The following is a 17,837-nucleotide window of genomic DNA, read 5'->3' as shown; positions in this document are numbered from 1 at the left end:
GCTTTTGGTTTTCCGGAGCCAGAGTGGATAATTTGAGAGTAGTAGGCGGAGCGGGAGAGGGAGAGGGCATCTTTGTAGTGTTGTAGGTGGTCCTTGTAGGCTTGGGAGTGAACTGTGAGACCTGTTTTATTGCGGAGTCTTTCAAGTTGGCGAGCACGAGTTTTCATCAGGCGGAGTTCAGGGGTAAACCAGGGAGCAGAATGGGTGAAAGAAACTATTTTGGTTTTTTCAGGCACAAGCTGGTCAAGGCAGGAGGAGTTCCACTTGTTTGCCCAGTCAGTGATTTTGTCCAGGTCTGCAGAGAGTGAGGAGGCTGCAGAATGCCGATCTGAGGGATGAGGAATGGAGCGGCAGAGAGTGGAGTCATCAGCAAAGAGATAGAGAGGATTTTCAAGAGTCAAAGAGATCATTGATGAAGACCAGAAAAAGCACAGGGCCCAGAACACTGCCTTGGGGAACTCCAGCCTGAACGGGAAGAGGAGATGAGAGAAACCCATTCAGGGCCACATGTTGACGATGACTAGAGAGGAAGTCCGCCAGCCATGCGTGGAGATTTCCATGGATACCAAAGGAGGAGGGTTTGGTGAGCAGAGCGGGGTGCCAGACCGTATCGAAGGCACATGATATGTCAAGGGAGACAGCTCTAATTTCCTTTTTGGCATTGAGGACCTCCATCCATTGTTGAGAAAGCAGAAGCAGCATGTCCAGAGTAGAGTGACCTGGTCTGAAACCAAATTGATGATCAGAGATCAAGCCATTGGAGAAGAGGAAAGATTTCATATCCGAAGCAATGATGGATTCCATGACTTTGCTGATGATTGGGAGAAGGCGGATTGGTCTGTAGTTGCGAGGATCTGTGTTTGCACATTTTTTGTTCAAAGCGGTGATGTTGGCTGATTTCCAAGCAGATGGCACATGACCTTGAGCAAAAGAGAGGGTGAAGAGAACAGAGAGAGGGATTGAAAGAGCGGACGAACAGGATTTTAGGACCCGTGGGCTGATGCCGTCAGGTCCAGTTGCAGAATCAGAGTCGAGGGTTGACAGAAACTTTTCCACCTTGTCAGGAGGAAAGGACACAGAGTCCAGGAGCACCTGGGTATGACTGGGTACGATGGGTACAGAGAGGGATGGGTTTGGGACACAAGATTTAGAGGCAAACACAGAGTTGAGGCATCCAGATTTTTCACATGCGGAGTCAGCTGTGTAGCCGTTTGAGGTAAGGGAGGGGATGGAGGGGGAACAAACACCAGAAACAGATTTGATCAGACGCCACCAGAATTTGGAAGAGGGAGACAGATAAGAGAGTTCTGTCCTGAGAACGGAGAGGTATTGTTTCCTAGCTCTCCTTAGGGTGGATACACACTTGTTTCGGGCTTTGTGAAAGGAAATGAGATTCCCTTCCGTTGGATTTGCTTTCCAGGAGACGAAGGCAAGTTGTTTCTGGGCAACAGCCTCACCACAAGATTCCGTGTACCATGGACGGGAGGAAGGGTATGACAACTGAAGACGAGATGGGATAAATCTGTGCATGAGAGAGAGCAATTTACTTTGGAAGAATTCCCAGGAAGAATTGATGTCAGAGGCGGTCAAGATGGGAGACCAGTCTAGATGATTGATGGCTGCTTGAAGACCGGGCCAGTTGGCCTGAGTGAAATGCCAGACTCGTCGACGCTGTGGAGGCTCTCTGAGAATGGTCAGAGAGATGTCCACTTTAACAAGCACATGATCAGATGAGCCGATTGGAGGAGAAGAAGAGCAGCAGACATTTTCAGGGAAGTTAGTCATAAGTCCATTTTCAGGGAAGATTTTATTAAGAGTTTGTCCATCACAATGCCCCTAAGGTCACTCAAAGGTGGGGGCCACAATATATCATATAAAACTGTTTATGGAAGAGAAGACAACTCACGGTACTTACACCAGCCAGTCCACTGCAAGTATAAGGGAGAGGTCATGTGTGGGGACCCCAATTGCCTCCAGAATAATGGCAAGTGTGAGGATGCCACCTGCGGGGATCCCAGCTGCCCCGACACTTGATGCAGTGGATGTGACCCTGAGGAGCAAGCCCGTCAATTTCTCAACCATTTCATCAAACACTCACACTAAAACGGGATAAAAGCTTATTGAATTAAACTCAACTTGACCAATGAGCTACAATAACATTTCATGCTTAGGCAATTGGATCTTGTAACCGGTACGGAATCGACTTTCACAGTTCTGCAAATCAAGATTGGAGAAGAAAAACATGGAGTACTGGGTTATTTCATTAAGCTGGAGGTTATTTCATTGAAGAAATAAAACAGCTTAGTTGTTAGCATGTTCACCATTGAGCTAGTCTGAGTTTGACCCTTGATGAGGTCTGAACCCTAACCATGACATTCAAAACCCATCCAAACCCTAACCCATCCCTAACTCTCACATTCAAAACCCATCCAAACCCTAACCCATCGCTAACTCTCACATTCAAAACCCATCCAAACACTAACCCATCCCTAACTCTCACATTCAAAACCCATCCAAACCCTAACCCATCCTTAAATCTCACATTCAAAACCCATCCAAACACTAACCCATCCCTAACTCTCACATTCAAAACCCATCCAAACACTAACCCATCCCTAACTCTCACATTCAAAACCCATGCCAACGTTAACTCTCACATTCAAAACTCTAACCATGACATTCAAACCCCATCCCAAACTTAACCCATCCCATCCCGTCCCTAATCGTCACATTCAAAACCCAATCCCTTACCTAATCCTCACATTCAAAACCTATTCCAACCCTAACCAATCCCTAACCCTCACATTCAAAACCCATCCCAACCCTAATCCATCCCAACTCTAACCCTTACCAACCCTAACCCATCCCAACAATCACATTCAAAACCCATCCCAACCCTAACCATCACATTCAAAACCCATCCCAACCCTAACCCATCCAAACCCTAAACCTTCCCAACCCTAACCCGTCCCTAACCGTCACATTCAAAACCTATCCCTAACCATAACAATAAAAGCCCAATCCCAACCCTAACCCATCCCTAACCCTCACAATCAAAACCCAATCCCTTACCTAACCCTCACATTCAAAACCTATTCCAACCCTAACCCATCCCTAACCCTCACATTCAAAACCCATGCCAACCCTAACCCATCCCTAACCCTCACATTCAAAACCCATGCCAACCCTAACCCATCCCTAACTCACACAATCAAAACCCATCCAACCTTAACTCACACATTCAAAACCCATCCAACCTTAACTCTCACATTCAAAACTCTAACCCGAACCATGACATTCCAAACCCATCCCAACCCGAACCAATCCCAACCCTAACCCATCCCAACACTAACCCATCCCAACCCTAACCCATCCCAACCAAACCCTAACCCATCCAAACCATAACCCATCCAAACCCTAACCCATCCCTAACCCTCACATTCAAAACCCATGCCAACCCTAACCCATCCCTAACTCACACATTCAAAACCCATCCAACCTTAACTCACACATTCAAAACCCATCCAACCTTAACTCTCACATTCAAAACTCTAACCCGAACCATGACATTCCAAACCCATCCCAACCCGAACCAATCCCAACCCTAACCCATCCCAACACTAACCCATCCCAACCCTAACCCATCCCAACCAAACCCTAACCCATCCAAACCATAACCCATCCAAACCCTAACCCATCCCTAACCCTCACATTCAAAACCCAACCCAAACCGATCTGTTGTGCATTACGTCGTGGATACATAACAAATAGAGTGGGTCATGGTGTGCTGGTCCCTTGACTAATTTCCCTGATGAAGAGTGGCATCACCAGAAGATGGGAATGCTCAGCACAGGCATGATGGGACAAAAAGTCCTCTCTAATAGATAAGTTGCCTTTTGCTGTATGTTATTTTATAAAAAGTGCCCGAATGGGCTGACAGTGGGCTGACATAGTCCCGAGTGGGCTGACAGTGGGCTGACATAGTCCCGAGTGGGCTGACAGTGGGCTGACATAGTCCCGAGTGGGCTGACAGTGGGCTGACATAGTCCCGAGTGGGCTGACAGTGGGCTGACATAGTCCCGAGTGGGCTGACAGTGGGCTGACATAGTCCCGAGTGGGCTGACAGTGGGCTGACATAGTCCCGAGTGGGCTGACATCGTCCCGAGTGGGCTGACAGTGGGTTGACATCGTCCCGAGTGGGCTGACAGTGGGTTGACATCGTCCCGAGTGGGCTGACAGTGGGTTGACATCGTCCCGAGTGGGCTGACAGTGGGCTGACATCGTCCCGAGTGGGCTGACATCGTCCCGAGTGGGCTGACATCGTCCCGAGTGGGCTGACATCGTCCCGAGTGGGCTGACAGTGGGCTGACATAGTCCCGAGTGGGCTGACAGTGGGCTGACATCGTCCCGAGTGGGCTGACAGTGGGCTGACATAGTCCCGAGTGGGCTGACAGTGGGCTGACATAGTCCCGAGTGGGCTGACAGTGGGCTGACATAGTCCCGAGTGGGCTGACAGTGGGCTGACATCGTCCCGAGTGGGCTGACAGTGGGTTGACATCGTCCCGAGTGGGCTGACAGTGGGTTGACATCGTCCCGAGTGGGCTGACAGTGGGCTGACATCGTCCCGAGTGGGCTGACATCGTCCCGAGTGGGCTGACATCGTCCCGAGTGGGTTGACATCGTCCCGAGTGGGCTGACAGTGGGCTGACATCGTCCTGAGTGGGCTGACATAGTCCCGAGTGGGCTGACATAGTCCCGAGTGGGCTGACAGGCATCTCTTGAGGTTGTAGTTCGCCTGTTCTACCCATTCAGTTTGCAATTTCAATCTTCAATGCTTTAATTTCCAACGCTTTCTATCTTTGCACAGATCTGAGGTTATCCTTGCCTCTCATGGTGAAACATTGGAACATATTCAGAAAGATTAACACGGCCACCCCTCCTCTCATGTCCATGTCTGAACTCCAGCACTCCTCTATTAATGTGCCCAGCTTCACGAACTTCAGCAATCTTTCCTGACAACCTATCATCAAATCTGCCTCCAAGAAAATTTGGTTTCCTCTTCAGAGCCGATACTTCAACTCCCAGCAGCAACAAACGCTGGCTGGCCAACTACCCATCATGCAGACAGTCATTTGTAATTTTTAACGGCAGGTCATCAAACAATACTTTCCGAATGGAGTCCCTCAAGGCTCAGTCTTCTCCCCACACTCTTTAATCTGTTCATGCACGACATTCCACAACCACCCGAGAACATAAAATTGTCCTCATATGTGGGTGATAGTGGTAGATCACCTCTACTCTACTCTAGATCACTAGATCACTAGTGGTAGATCACGAGATCACCTCTACTCATAGCAACAACATCACCCTCGGGAGAGCCAATAAGCAATATATTTCCACTCTCAAGACTGAACTCTCAAACCTGTCTCCCTCCTGCAAATCCTGGTGGCATCTGGTCAAATCTGTTTCTGGTGTTTGTTCCGTTCCCCCCTCCATCCCCTCCATCCCCTCCATCCCCTCCCTCACCTCAAACGGCTACACAGTTGACTCCGCATATGAAAAAGCCGATTGCCTCAACTCTGCGTTTGCCTCAAAATCTTGTGTTCCAAACCCATCTCTCTCTGTACCCACCATACCCAGTCGAACCCAGTTGCTCCTGGACTCTGTGTCCTTTCATCCTGACAAGGTGGAGAAGTTTCTGTCAATCCTCGACTCTGATTCTGCAACTGGACCAGACGGCATCAGCCCACAGGTCCTAAAATCCTGCTCTGCCGCTCTATCTCACCTTCTCTCTGTTCTCTAGGCCCTCTCTTTTGCTCAAGGTTATCTGCCATCTGCTTGGAAATCAGTCAACATTGCCGCTTTACATAAAAAAGGTGCAAAAACAGGTCCTTGCAACTACAGACCAATCAGCTTGCTCCCAATCATCAGCAAAGTCATCGAGTCCATCATTGCCTCGGATATCAAATCCTTCTTCTTCTCCAATGGCTTGATCGCGGATCATCAATTTGGATTCAGACCGGGTCATTTTAATACAGTACAGCCCAAAATACAAACAGTACATTAGATCAGTCATCATCTATGCCAGCTCATCTTGGGCCTCCAGCCTATCAAACACACATCTCAACACCTGCAGATCATAGAAAACAAAGCCCTTCACATCATCACAGGTTACACATGAACAACACACATCGAGCACCTACACACATAAGTAAAAAAAAAAAAAAAAAGAGACCACTTATACATACATGAGAGGTGCAGTTCCTTGCAATGGCAAATGCCAACGCCAATCACCCATGCCACTACATGTACAACTACCCATTGGCCCCTAAACAGATTAAAATTACACCACAAAGACACTACAGTGACATCCTTCATAACACCACCCCCCACCCCCACCAAATAACGGAAACTACAAAAAGCACATCCACACCCATAATCACCATAAATGCAATAAACAATCACACCCAATAAATTTCAAACTGATCAGACTCGGTTGTCTGTCGAATTAGGATGACATCATCATTCATGGAGCGGTTGTGAAGATATAAAGATGCAACGTTTTTTGGTTTTTCCAAGATGGCGCATCCACCATGTGACCTATGACGTCATAATTGTCATTAAAAATTATACAGGAGGAGGCGCTCCCATGGTGAAAAGTCCATCAGACTAATAGTTGCAGAGAATTGTTATTTCATACCGATCGGATCAAGGGTAGTTCTTGTCAAATTATGATGTCATAATGAAGACAACGATGACATAATCATCAACATATCTTATTCCCCATGGGGAGTACTTAACAATGAGCCAGGTCGCAATATTTTTCATTGAGCGGTTCAGGAGATAGAGGTGTAACGTTTTTCCAAGATGGCGTCCATACCACGTGACCTATGACGTCATTATAAGTAAAAAAAAAAAATACACAGGCGGATGTGCTCCTATGGTAAAATTCCATGTCAATTGGACGAACGGTTGCCGAGGAAATTGAATTTTTTAAATGCAGGAGGAGTTTCTCCCATTCTTCCTTGCAGATTTGCTCAAGTTATGTCAAGTTGGATGGGGAGCGTCGATGAACAGCATTCTTCATGTCTTTCCACAGATTCTCAATGGGATTCAAGTCTGGGCTTTGGCTGGGCCAATCAAGGACTTTCAGGTTCTTCTTCTAAAGCCATTCCAGTGTTGATTTGGCTGTATGCTTGGGGTCATTGTGCAGATGGAACGTGAATCTTCGCAGCAATCTAAAATCTTTTGCACTCTGAAGCAGGTTCTCCTCCATCATTGTTCCCCTCATACAAAAAGCAGGTTCTCCTCAATCAATCATTCTCCATTCATTGTTTACTCTATCCTTTCAAGTCTCCCAGTCCTTTCCACTAAAAACATCCCCATAGCATGATGCTGGCCCACCATGCTTCACAGTTTAGATGGGTGATGATCTGTGCTAGGTTCTGCCAGACGTCACGTTTTGCATTCAAGCCAAGTAGTTCAATTTTCATCTCATCAGACAACAGAATATTTTCCCTCATGCTCAACTTCCCTCAACCCTGGTGTTGGGCTAGCGGCTAGGGTGCCGGCTTAGGATCCTAGGATCCTGGGTTCGAATCCCGGTCGATCGCTGAATTAACGCCAGGGGGGTTGACTCAGCCTCTCATCCGACCTTCCGAGGTCGGCTAATTGAGTACCAGTTCACTGGTAATTCCCTGTTTGTCGTTAAATGGCGGCAAAAAGGGTTGGCGTCAGGAAGGGCATCCGGCCGTAAAACATTGCTTCAAAGAGGGAACCAAAAAACAACAACAACCACGGTTCCCGAAAAAGGCCAACCCCCGCCTTGCGGGGAAACATGGCCTCTAAAGGTGGTTATTTTTTATATTTTATATGCTCAGTGTCTTTCACGTGCCTTCTTACAAACTCCAGGTGTGCTGTCATGTTCCTTTTTCGTAGGATTGGCTTCCATCTGGCCACTCTCACATAAAGCCTAGATTTGTGAAGTGCTGCACAGACCTTCCGGCAGATTCTCCCATCTCAGCCAAGGAACTCTGTAGTTCTGTCAGAGTGGTCATTGTGTTCTTGGTCACCTCCCTGACCAATATTATTCTTGCCCGGTTGCTCAGTTTGGTAGACGGCCAGCTTGAGGAAGAGTCTGATTAGTTCCATATTGTTTCCATCTCCTAATGATGGCGCTCACTGTGCTCTTGGGAACTTTGAACACTATAAATTGTTTTATACCCTTCCCTAGATGTATGCCTCCTCACAATTCTATCTCTGAGATCTATGGACAGTTCCTTGAATTTCAAGGTAGAGGTTCTGGTCTGATATGCACCGTCAACTGTGGGACCTCATATAGAAAGGTGTTTTTTCTTTATAAATCATGTCCCATCAATTGAATTGGCCACAGATGGACTCCAATCAAGTTGAACAGACATCTCAAGGATGATCAAAGGAAATTGGATGCACCTAAGCTCTATTTGGAGTGTCATAGCAAAGGGGGTTGAATACTTTTGACTCAAGACATTTCAGTTTTTCATTTTTATTTATTTTGTAAAAAAAAGCTCAAAAAGCCTTCCACTTTGACATTATGGGGTACTTTGTGTAGATCAGTGACAAAAACAAAATCTCAAATTAATCCATTTCAAATTCAGGCTGAAACAACAAAATGTGAAAATGTCAAGGGGAGTGAATACTTTCTGAAGGCCCTGTATCAGGTTGATGGAAATAGTGATGTTGGCACCCTCTGCTCTTTCCATGCCTTGTCCCCTTCGGGTTTATACTCGGCGCACACGGCCCACCAGAAACCTCCTCTCCCAATATCCAGGATCACTGCTCACTTCCACTCATTTCTTCCTCTTTTTTTCCCAGCTGAAAAACCAACACCCACATTTTCCTCAATCTCATGCTTCCCTCCAGATCTTCAAGACAACTGTTCACCACTATCTCCCATCCAAAACCATGATCTTTTGTGCCCTTGTTTTTTCCTGAGCGTTTGCTTCTGTGTCCACCTTGAACACTCCCCCCCTCCCCCATGTGTCCTCCCCGACCCATAATTGTAAAAAATACAAAAAAAACGAGAACATTGCTTCTCTTTCAACGGTAATTATGTTCATCATCAACATTTCTTTGCAAATCAAGCTCAAGTTATCACACATCATAAGCAATTATTTTGAGAGCACAAGAAGTAAAACATATTTGGACCTCACAGGATGGTAAAAACCTGTCCGGCGTCCAGTTGGATGTTGTTAAACTGTGCGATGAACACAGCAGCCACCGATTGAAAGAGTGCCGCCCCGTCCATGTTGACAGTGGCTCCTATGGGCAGCACGAAGCGGCTGATGTGCTTGTCCACGCCATTGTTTTCCTCCACGCACTTCATCATCGTTGGCAGCGTGGCCGAGCTGTGCACATACGTTAGCACACTTACACAGCACCAGGGTACCTGCAAATGGGGTCATGTACCTGACACTTAGTACTTACAGTCGTGACTAAAGATATTGGCACCCTTGCACTTTTTCAAATAACTCAGAATTTTCTCTAAAAATAAGTTGAAATTGACCAAAGGATTTTGTCTCCACAATTCTTTATTTCACTGTTAATATTACAGAACCTGTTTTTGATTCAGAACTTAATATATCCTTTTTAAATCAGAAATAAAAAGAAATGGCATTGACAAATTATTGACACCCAAGACTTGATATTTGGTAGCACGGACTTTGGACAAAATAAGTGCAGTCGACCACTTCCTATAGCCATGAATGAGCTTCCTCCACCTCTCTACTGGCAGTTTGTCCCACTCTTCTCATGCAAACTGCTCCAGTTCTCTCAGATGTGAAGGTTGCCTTCCCCCAAATGCTGTTTTCAGATCTCACCACAGGTGTTCAATGAGATTTAGATCTGGACTCATTACTGACCACTTCAGAACAGTCCAGCGTTTTATCTTCAACCATTCCTGGTGCTTTTTGAAGTGTGTTTGGGATCATTTTCCTGCTGCAGGACCCATGACCTTCGACGGAGACCCAGCTTTCTGACACTGGGTTGAACATTGCACTCCAAAATGCCCTGGTAATCTCCTGATTTCATGATGCCATGCACACATTCAAGGTACCCAGTGTCAGAGGCAGCACAGCAACCCCAAAACATCACTGAACCTCCTCCATGTTTGCCTGTAGGGAAGGTGTTCTTTTCTTTGAAAGCTTCATTTTGTTTTCTGTAAACATAGAGATGATGTGCTTTACCAAAAAGCTCTAATTTGGTCTCATCTGTCCACAGGACATTCTCCCAGAAGGATTTTGGCTTGTTCAGGTGTGTTTTGGAAAACTCCAGTCAGGCTTTCTTCTCTCTCTGTCTCTGTCTGTCTCTCAGCAGTGGGGTCCTCCTGTGTCTTCTACCATAGAACCACATTTCATTGAGTTGGTGAAAGATGGTGCGAGTTGAAACTGTCATACCTTGTGTCTGAAGGTCAGCTTGAATATGTTTGTCAGTTGATCCAGGTGCTTTCTCCACCATTCAAACAATCCTTCGCTGCAATCTTCGATCAAGTTCTCTTGCGGCCACATCCAGGGAGGTCGGCTACAGTGCCATGGGCATTAAACTTCCTGATAACATTGCGTATGGTGGACACAGGAACATATAGGTCTCTGGAGATGGACTTGTAGCCTTGGGATTGTCCATGCTTGGCTCCAATCTTGTGTCTGACCTCCTCAGACAATTCTCTGGTTTTATTTCTACTAGGACGTGCCCGTACGTGGGTGCCCGTTCCTTGCCAAAAAAAAAAAAAAAAATGTCTTCGCCCATGCATGCATGGGCGTGCCCGTAAGTGCGTGATGTGACCGTACAATGAATGTATCGTCCCGACGCCGCAGCTCGGATGGCGCTGCAGTTAATCGGGCCTGTATCGGCAGAGTTATTATAAACGTGTACTACAATCGATCGTACCTTACAGCGTCTGCTCGCCACGTTCAGCATCAGTTCAGCGTCACTATGACTATCCGTAAGTCCGGAACTGACGTCCTCATTTGACTGTCCGGAAGGTCGCATATCGCAGTTACGATGAATCGCAAATTAGTTTTAAATAGTTTTAAAACATAGTTTAACGCCAACATAGCGCCAACATAGCGCCAACATAGTTTGCCAACGTGAAATAAATGAATACGCTCTCAAATGTGCCGTCCGAGGCAGAGTCTGTTCGCCACGTTCGGCACACGTGATAGCTCGCTGCTCTCTGATTGGTTGAATCGTTTTTTGGACATAGCTCGGTAACTACTTCTCCGATTAATATGAAACCTTGAAAAGGCACATCCTCAGGTCCCCAGCAATATACCTGGCAAGTTTCAAGTATATCGGACCCGTGGTTGTCGAGAAACAGCGGTCACAGACATACACACATACACACACACAGAGATTACTGGAATTATAGATAGATGACTGTATATCCACTGCCTCTCAACTACTAAATTCCCATTTCTCAACAGGTAGTGGTTGCCCTGAAAATTGGAAACCATTGATTGCCAGGGTTTAGGTCCTTGGTCTATGTGACTGTTTGGGAGGTTCTTCACCTTCATCATCGTGTTACGGCCGTTTCCATGCTTGCATGTGTAAGCCATGATTCAACTAATCGATGCTTCTCCAAAAGGCATATTTGAGGCATGTTTTTTGGTGGATGGATGACCTTGCTGACACCACCACTGAATTAGCTGTGGACCTAGCCTTTGTCTATAAACATACCGTGCAAGGCAGCAAGGGGATTTGCAATCAGTTCCCTTCTCCTAGGTGGACTGCCTACCAAGGCTAAAGAGCTCTATCTATCCTGGTTGGATGGGTCAATGTCACAGCAAGTCCTCACAGCAGAGGGCCATGCCTACGACACCTCGAGGGTACCAACCTATTCTGAGATACTCCAGACATCCAGCCAGTGCCCTCAAAATCACTGTTACCATGGTGCTCCACTAGGAGGTAGTCAAAGTCTTGGCAAGGGTCGTGACTGAACCTGAAAGAAGGGCCTTCACACTCGGCCTTTTTTTTCACTTGCCGAGCTATCCGGCAGCCAGAGATAAAAGCAACAAATGGTAAACCACATCGCACTATACTACAGACGCGTACACCTGCCCTGTAAAAAAAAAAAAAACCCACAAACTCCAGCTTTATCTATCTATAATTCCAGTAATCTCTGTATGTCTGTGTGTATGTCTGTGTGTATGTCTGTGTGTTTGTCGTTTGTCTGTGACCGCTGTTTCTCGACAACCACGGGTCCGATATACTTTAAACTTGCCAGGTATATTGCTGGGGACCCGAGGATGTGCCTTTTCAAGGTTTCATATTAATCGGAGAAGTAGTTACCGAGCTATGGCGATTTAGCCGTTCGCCGTTCGCTTTGGCTTTGCGAATGAACCAAACCATTTCATGTAAATAGAGGGGGGGGGGGGGTTCTGTGGTCGTTGCGAATGGACCAAACCATTCATGTAAATAGAGGGGGGGGGGGGGTTCTGTGGTCGTTACTGCCACGTGGTTTCAAAGTTTTTTTTTGTTGTTGTTGTTTGCACGCATGTTTTTTTGCACGCACGTACGGGCACCCACGTACGGGCACGTCCTAGTTTAACAAATACACCAAACCTAGTATTCAGCTTTTAAACATCTATTGTGAATTAATAAAACGTAAAAAACACATTGAGAAGCCCGCAAGGAAAACTCACCTGGAGGAAGTTCCAAAGGCCGTGGTAAGTGCTGTCAGGATACCCAAGAGAAATTTGAAAGGGTTCCGGCGAGTGAAGAATAAGAAGAGGAGAGGAAGAATGACCAGACCATGGATGAGCTGTCCCAAAATACAGCAGGTTATGTACTTCCCAAGGCTCTTGACCAGTAATACCAGATCTTCCATCTCTACCACCTTGCTGGCCACCAGAAACATGATACCGACGGGTGCATACCTACGTGAGGGGTGTAGAAAGGGGTGAAACCATTATCGGCGAATACAAATTATAAAATATGCTCCTTTAGACATTGGATACTGAGATGGAAACCCACCACATGATCCAGGCCACCAGTACCATAGTTCCCTCATTGAAGGCACCAAAAAATGTCATCAGGACTTCACCCTCACGGCCCAGCTGCCGCAGAGCTACCCCAAACCCAATGGCGAACACCACCAGGCCCAAAATGTTCATGGATTCGATATCTGAAGCAACGGGAAGCTGAGAAAGACAGACGTCCAGCCACCAACAATTGCCATATCACGAAGACAAAACCATCACCTCATATTCCATGTTGTGAAATATCACAACATCTATCAAACCAACCTTGATGTAAGTTGTGTTCAAAATTGTTCCATTTTCCAGTGTCCAGTTACCTTGTAATGGCACCATCTGGTACAGGGTGGCATACTGGACAGGCATAAGCGGAACAAGAATCAGTTACAGTAGGAACAATGTTATATTCTCCACAAATCACAAGATAATACAGTTATACCTGAGTAAATTACAGGTGCAGTTCAGTGGTGAGGACACTGAAATGGCAGTAGGGTAAAGGATTTGGATTCTCAGCTTTTGAAAACCGAGCTATAGTCTCAGGATAATTAGCACATTAATATTACATAGTTAGTAATGACAAGCTGGCTCATTAATGGCCCTCAAGGAAGATGTGGTATACCTCTACCACTTGTTCCGAACTGTCCGATGTTCATGTAAAGTGTTCATGTGAAGCATCCACATGTCCATGAAAAGGCAGCATCCATATATCCATGAAAAGGCGGCCTACACATGTCAATGAAAAGGCGCCCTCCACATGTCAATGTAAAGGAAGCCTCCACATGTCAATGTAAAGGAAGCCTCCACATGTCCATGAAAAGGCGGCACATGCCCATGAAAAAGAAGCATCCGCATGTCAATGAAAACACGGCCTCCGCATGTGCTTGAAAAGGCAGCATCCACACGTCCATAAAAGGCGGTGTCCACATGCCCTTAAAAATGCGGCCTCCACATGTCAATGAAAAGGCGGCCTCCATATGCCCATAAAAAAGAATCATCCACATGTCAATAAAAAGACGGCCTCCACATGTCCTTGAAAAGGTAGTGTCCACATGTCCATGAAAAGGTGGCCTCCACGTGTCCATGAAAAAGCAGCGTCCACATGCCCTTGAAAATGCGGTCTCCACATGCCCATGAAAAAGAAGCCTCCACATGTCCATGAAAAGGCGGCCTCTACATGTCTATGAAAAGGCGGCCTCCACATGTCAATGAAAAGGTTGCCTCCACATGTCAATGAAATGGTTGCCTCCACATGCCCATGAAAAGGTGGCCTCCACATGCCCAAGAAAAGGAAGCCTCCACATGCCAAAGAAAAGGAAGCCTCCACATGCCCAAGAAAAGGAAGCCTCCACATGTCCATAAAAATTGTGGCCTCCACATGTCCATGAAAAGGCAGCCTCCACATGTCCATGAATAGGTGGCCTCCACATGTCCATGAAAAGGAAGCCTCCACACGTCCATGAAAAGGCAGCCTCCACATGCCCATGAAAAGGCAGCCTCCACATGCCCATGAAAAGGAAGACTCCACATGTCCATGAAAAGGCGGCCTCCACATGTCAATGAAAAGGCGGCCTTCACATGTCAATGAAAAGGCGGCCTTCACATGTCCATGTTTCCTAGCTTAAAAGGTGCCTGATATATTGCCTCAAATGAGAAAGAAAATGAACAAGCATTCTGAGTATTGCGCTGCAATACATGTCCCCTACCAAAGTTCAAAGTGCCATAACTTTGTCAAAAATGATTGAATATGCAAATTTATGCATGGTTGATGCTGGTTTTCAAACTTGATCTGAGGTATGCTGAGCCACGTGTGTCACGCCTCGCCTCGTTGATAAGCCCGCAAGGTCGCTCCGTGGAGCGGCCTGCACGTATTGCACTGTGTGAATTATATAAATTATTACCAACTCACGGTCTGGGTCTGACGTACTAGCGATTCAAGAGATATCCATTTTTTTAATGGCACATTGGAGAAGCCAATGCGAGGTTTCTTCTTCCTCAGTTTATCACAACTCTGTCAAATGTGATTGAGTTTAAAAAGTCAGAATTTGACCAAATCTGTTTTATTTGTTTGTTAATATACCTCAGCTATTGACAAATCTTAAATTAGAATTTTATTTGAGGTTAAAATGACCACGACAGGTCGTGTCCAACGATGCTTTGTCTGTACATGTGATAAATAATTAAATCCGCACACTTGACGCCTCTTCTTCTTCACGCAATAACAACTTCTAGCTTCCAGACCGTACATCCAATCATCTTGAAATTTTGCACACTTGTTACTCTTCAAGACTTCTACTATAGTATGACGTTTCACGTCGATCAATAAAGCGATTCAAGAGATATCCATTTTTAAAATATTTTCGTTTAATTAACGATATCTGCCAAACCACGTGAGCTATCGCAAATTCCAAAAGGACATTTTAGTAGACTGACATGCGGAACAGATCTGTGAAGTTTCCCCTCGATTGGATCAAAAATGAGGGAGGGGCTCGGTTTTAAAGGTTCATGCTTAAAAACGTCATAACTCTGAAACCATGTGACGCATGACGTCATGCTCGCTGACTTTTTTGTTCGTCATGGGTATGCGATTCTGCCTGCAAAGGTTGGCCTCGATCTGTTCAGCCGTTGCAGAGAAAAAGGGGTTTTCGTGTTTTCACGAAAAACAATATGGCGCCCGAAACACGTGACCTGTGACGTCATAATTACTATTAAAATATTCTACAGATCGAGTCCCTCCTATGGTGAAAATTTGATCTCAATCGGTCCTATTATTGCAGAGAAAATCTTTTTTAAAGGAAATTAAAACTTAAAATGGTACTGAGTTAAGGATCATCAGAATTATCAGAATTCCCAAAGTTCAAAGTGCCATAACTGTCAAAAATGATCGAAACGTCGTGAAGTTCGAACTTGATCTGTAACTTATCATGAGGAAACGATGTGCCAAGTTTGAAATCATTAGCATTAAGCGTTTAGAAAAAAAGTCCGGAAAACTGTTCTTTGCGTGACGGACTGACGGACTGACGGACTGAGGGACGGCGTGCAAACCTATAGTCCCCTCCGGTGTACACCGGTAGGGGACTATTAAGTGATTAATAATGAAAATAAATAAATAATTATGGTAAATTGATTTAATTCTTAATTAATCGGCTAATAAAATACCAAAACCAGTGACACCATTATTGATCCAGGTGTGCTAGACCAAAGTGTTGGAGGCTGTGATAAAATTGATAGGTTAGCAAGCCATAGCTTCCACCTGGCTGTGGGGGCGACTGCCGATATTTGGGATGCAGGGTTATGGGGATGTAGTTGGATAGTCTGGAGGTCAACATGGTGCTGTGGGTGTCCGAGGTGTGTGGGCCATGTCTTCTGGGTGGGTCTCCTGGTGGAGCATGGCTGGCGACTAGATTCTGGGCATGGTCAAGTGTGGGTGGGCACTGGGGGCTGCAGCTGAGTGGACTGGGGGACGTGGGCGGCGTGAGGGGAATGCCATGCACTGCAACAGTATCCCCCAGGGCCGAGGTTGTGCGTGCGGTAGTGTGTGTTGGCAGCAGGTGCTCACCACATTGATCAGCTGGGGCTGGTGCAGCTGTGTTCCTCGCAGGGGGGCCGAAGGATGGATGGTGGGTCACACCCTTCTGGACACTCATGGGCCATGTTGGCGTTTTGACTGCTCACCTTGTCCCGATGACCCTTGCACGGTGGAGGTGCGGAGCTGTCGTAGCCGCAGATAGTTGTTTAGAACAGTTCACCGTTGGATGCGGATCCACATACCTGCCAGAATAGTAGGGAGAAAAGTGAAATTTCGTGAAATTTGATTGGTCCAATGAGAAATTTTGGGATTTTGAGGGTGGATGGCACCTTTGGACCTGACCAACCGCATTACCTGCACATCGACGTAGAGGTAAGGCCTTGATGTTTACTGTCCTAGGCTTCAGGACTTGCTTATGGAAATTGGGGACATGTAATTTGGAGTTGGGAGGCGGGTGCGAGTGATGACATGGTCGGTGAGGGGGATGGAATGTGTGCCACAGAGTCCTGTGGGTGGCGTTTGTGTTAGTGTTGTGGTTATGTGTTTTTATGTGGTTGTGGAGAATGGAAACTGAGAATGAGTGGTGATTATTGTGTTTTGAAAATGTGATTTAAAATGTGAAGTGGGGATTTCACATGAGGCAGGCCATGGCAACTCTTTTGAAACATCTTTTGTAACATCTGCTCAGAATTGTGCTGGAAAATTGGATGACAGCAGGGGAGGAAATGTGTTTTGGGGATCTTGTGGGTGGGGAAGGTGTGTGTGTCCGCAGGTACAGATCAAGCTCGGAGGAGCGATGCCTGCGGACCCCCCTCTGCGGCAATTACCCCTGGCAGCCAGTGGTATCTGGAAATTGGAGCTCGTCGGTGGAGGGTCTGTTTGGACGCCATGGGGTAAAGGAGACTCCCGGCGACCCGTGTAGCTGCGCGGAAGCAGGAGGCCACGGAGGAGCCTGGGGTTTGGAGACCCTCACCAGCAGGGTAACGGCAGAAAGGGCTGTTGGGCTGTCACGGGGCCAAGAGGTAAGGGGGGGGGGGTGGGGGGGGGGAGGGCAATTAACTTGTAAGTCGGTTGACTTGTTTTTGGGACTGCGGCCACCACAGCCTGAAGTGCCCCCACCATCTTAGTTGTGTGGTACCTCCCCGCTGCCTAGTAGAAAGTGAACGCACACACGAATGACATCTATGCCATGGTCCTGCAGGGGGGTGTATTAAGAACGTGCTTGGTAATGATTTTGTGTGTAAGGATTTTTGGAATGAGAATGAGTGGATAAAGGGTTTTGTTGTATGGGCGAAATCCAC

At 46.5% G+C, this 17,837-nt stretch overlaps 1 protein-coding gene across 1 annotated transcript in view; it reads right to left on the bottom strand.

The window, feature by feature from the left end:
* Positions 1-1,911: 1,911 nt before the first annotated feature.
* LOC137418961 (neutral amino acid transporter A) overlaps positions 1,912-17,837 on the bottom strand; it is a 48,781-nt gene continuing 32,855 nt past the window's right edge. The window contains exons 3-7 of the mRNA XM_078769305.1: positions 13,281-13,364; positions 13,009-13,175; positions 12,678-12,911; positions 9,192-9,386; positions 1,912-2,050 (exon numbers count right to left, since the gene is read on the bottom strand). Coding sequence (XP_078625431.1) covers positions 1,912-2,050; positions 9,192-9,386; positions 12,678-12,911; positions 13,009-13,175; positions 13,281-13,364 — 819 coding nt within the window. The remainder of the gene's footprint in view (positions 2,051-9,191; positions 9,387-12,677; positions 12,912-13,008; positions 13,176-13,280; positions 13,365-17,837) is intronic.

This window comes from Myxine glutinosa, unplaced genomic scaffold, assembly GCF_964187855.1.
Source record: "Myxine glutinosa unplaced genomic scaffold, kmMyxGlut1.1 SCAFFOLD_2030, whole genome shotgun sequence".
Lineage (NCBI taxonomy): Eukaryota > Metazoa > Chordata > Myxini > Myxiniformes > Myxinidae > Myxine > Myxine glutinosa.
The sequence above is the reverse complement of the archived record's forward strand: the minus strand, read 5'-3'. Positions and strand labels throughout refer to the sequence as shown.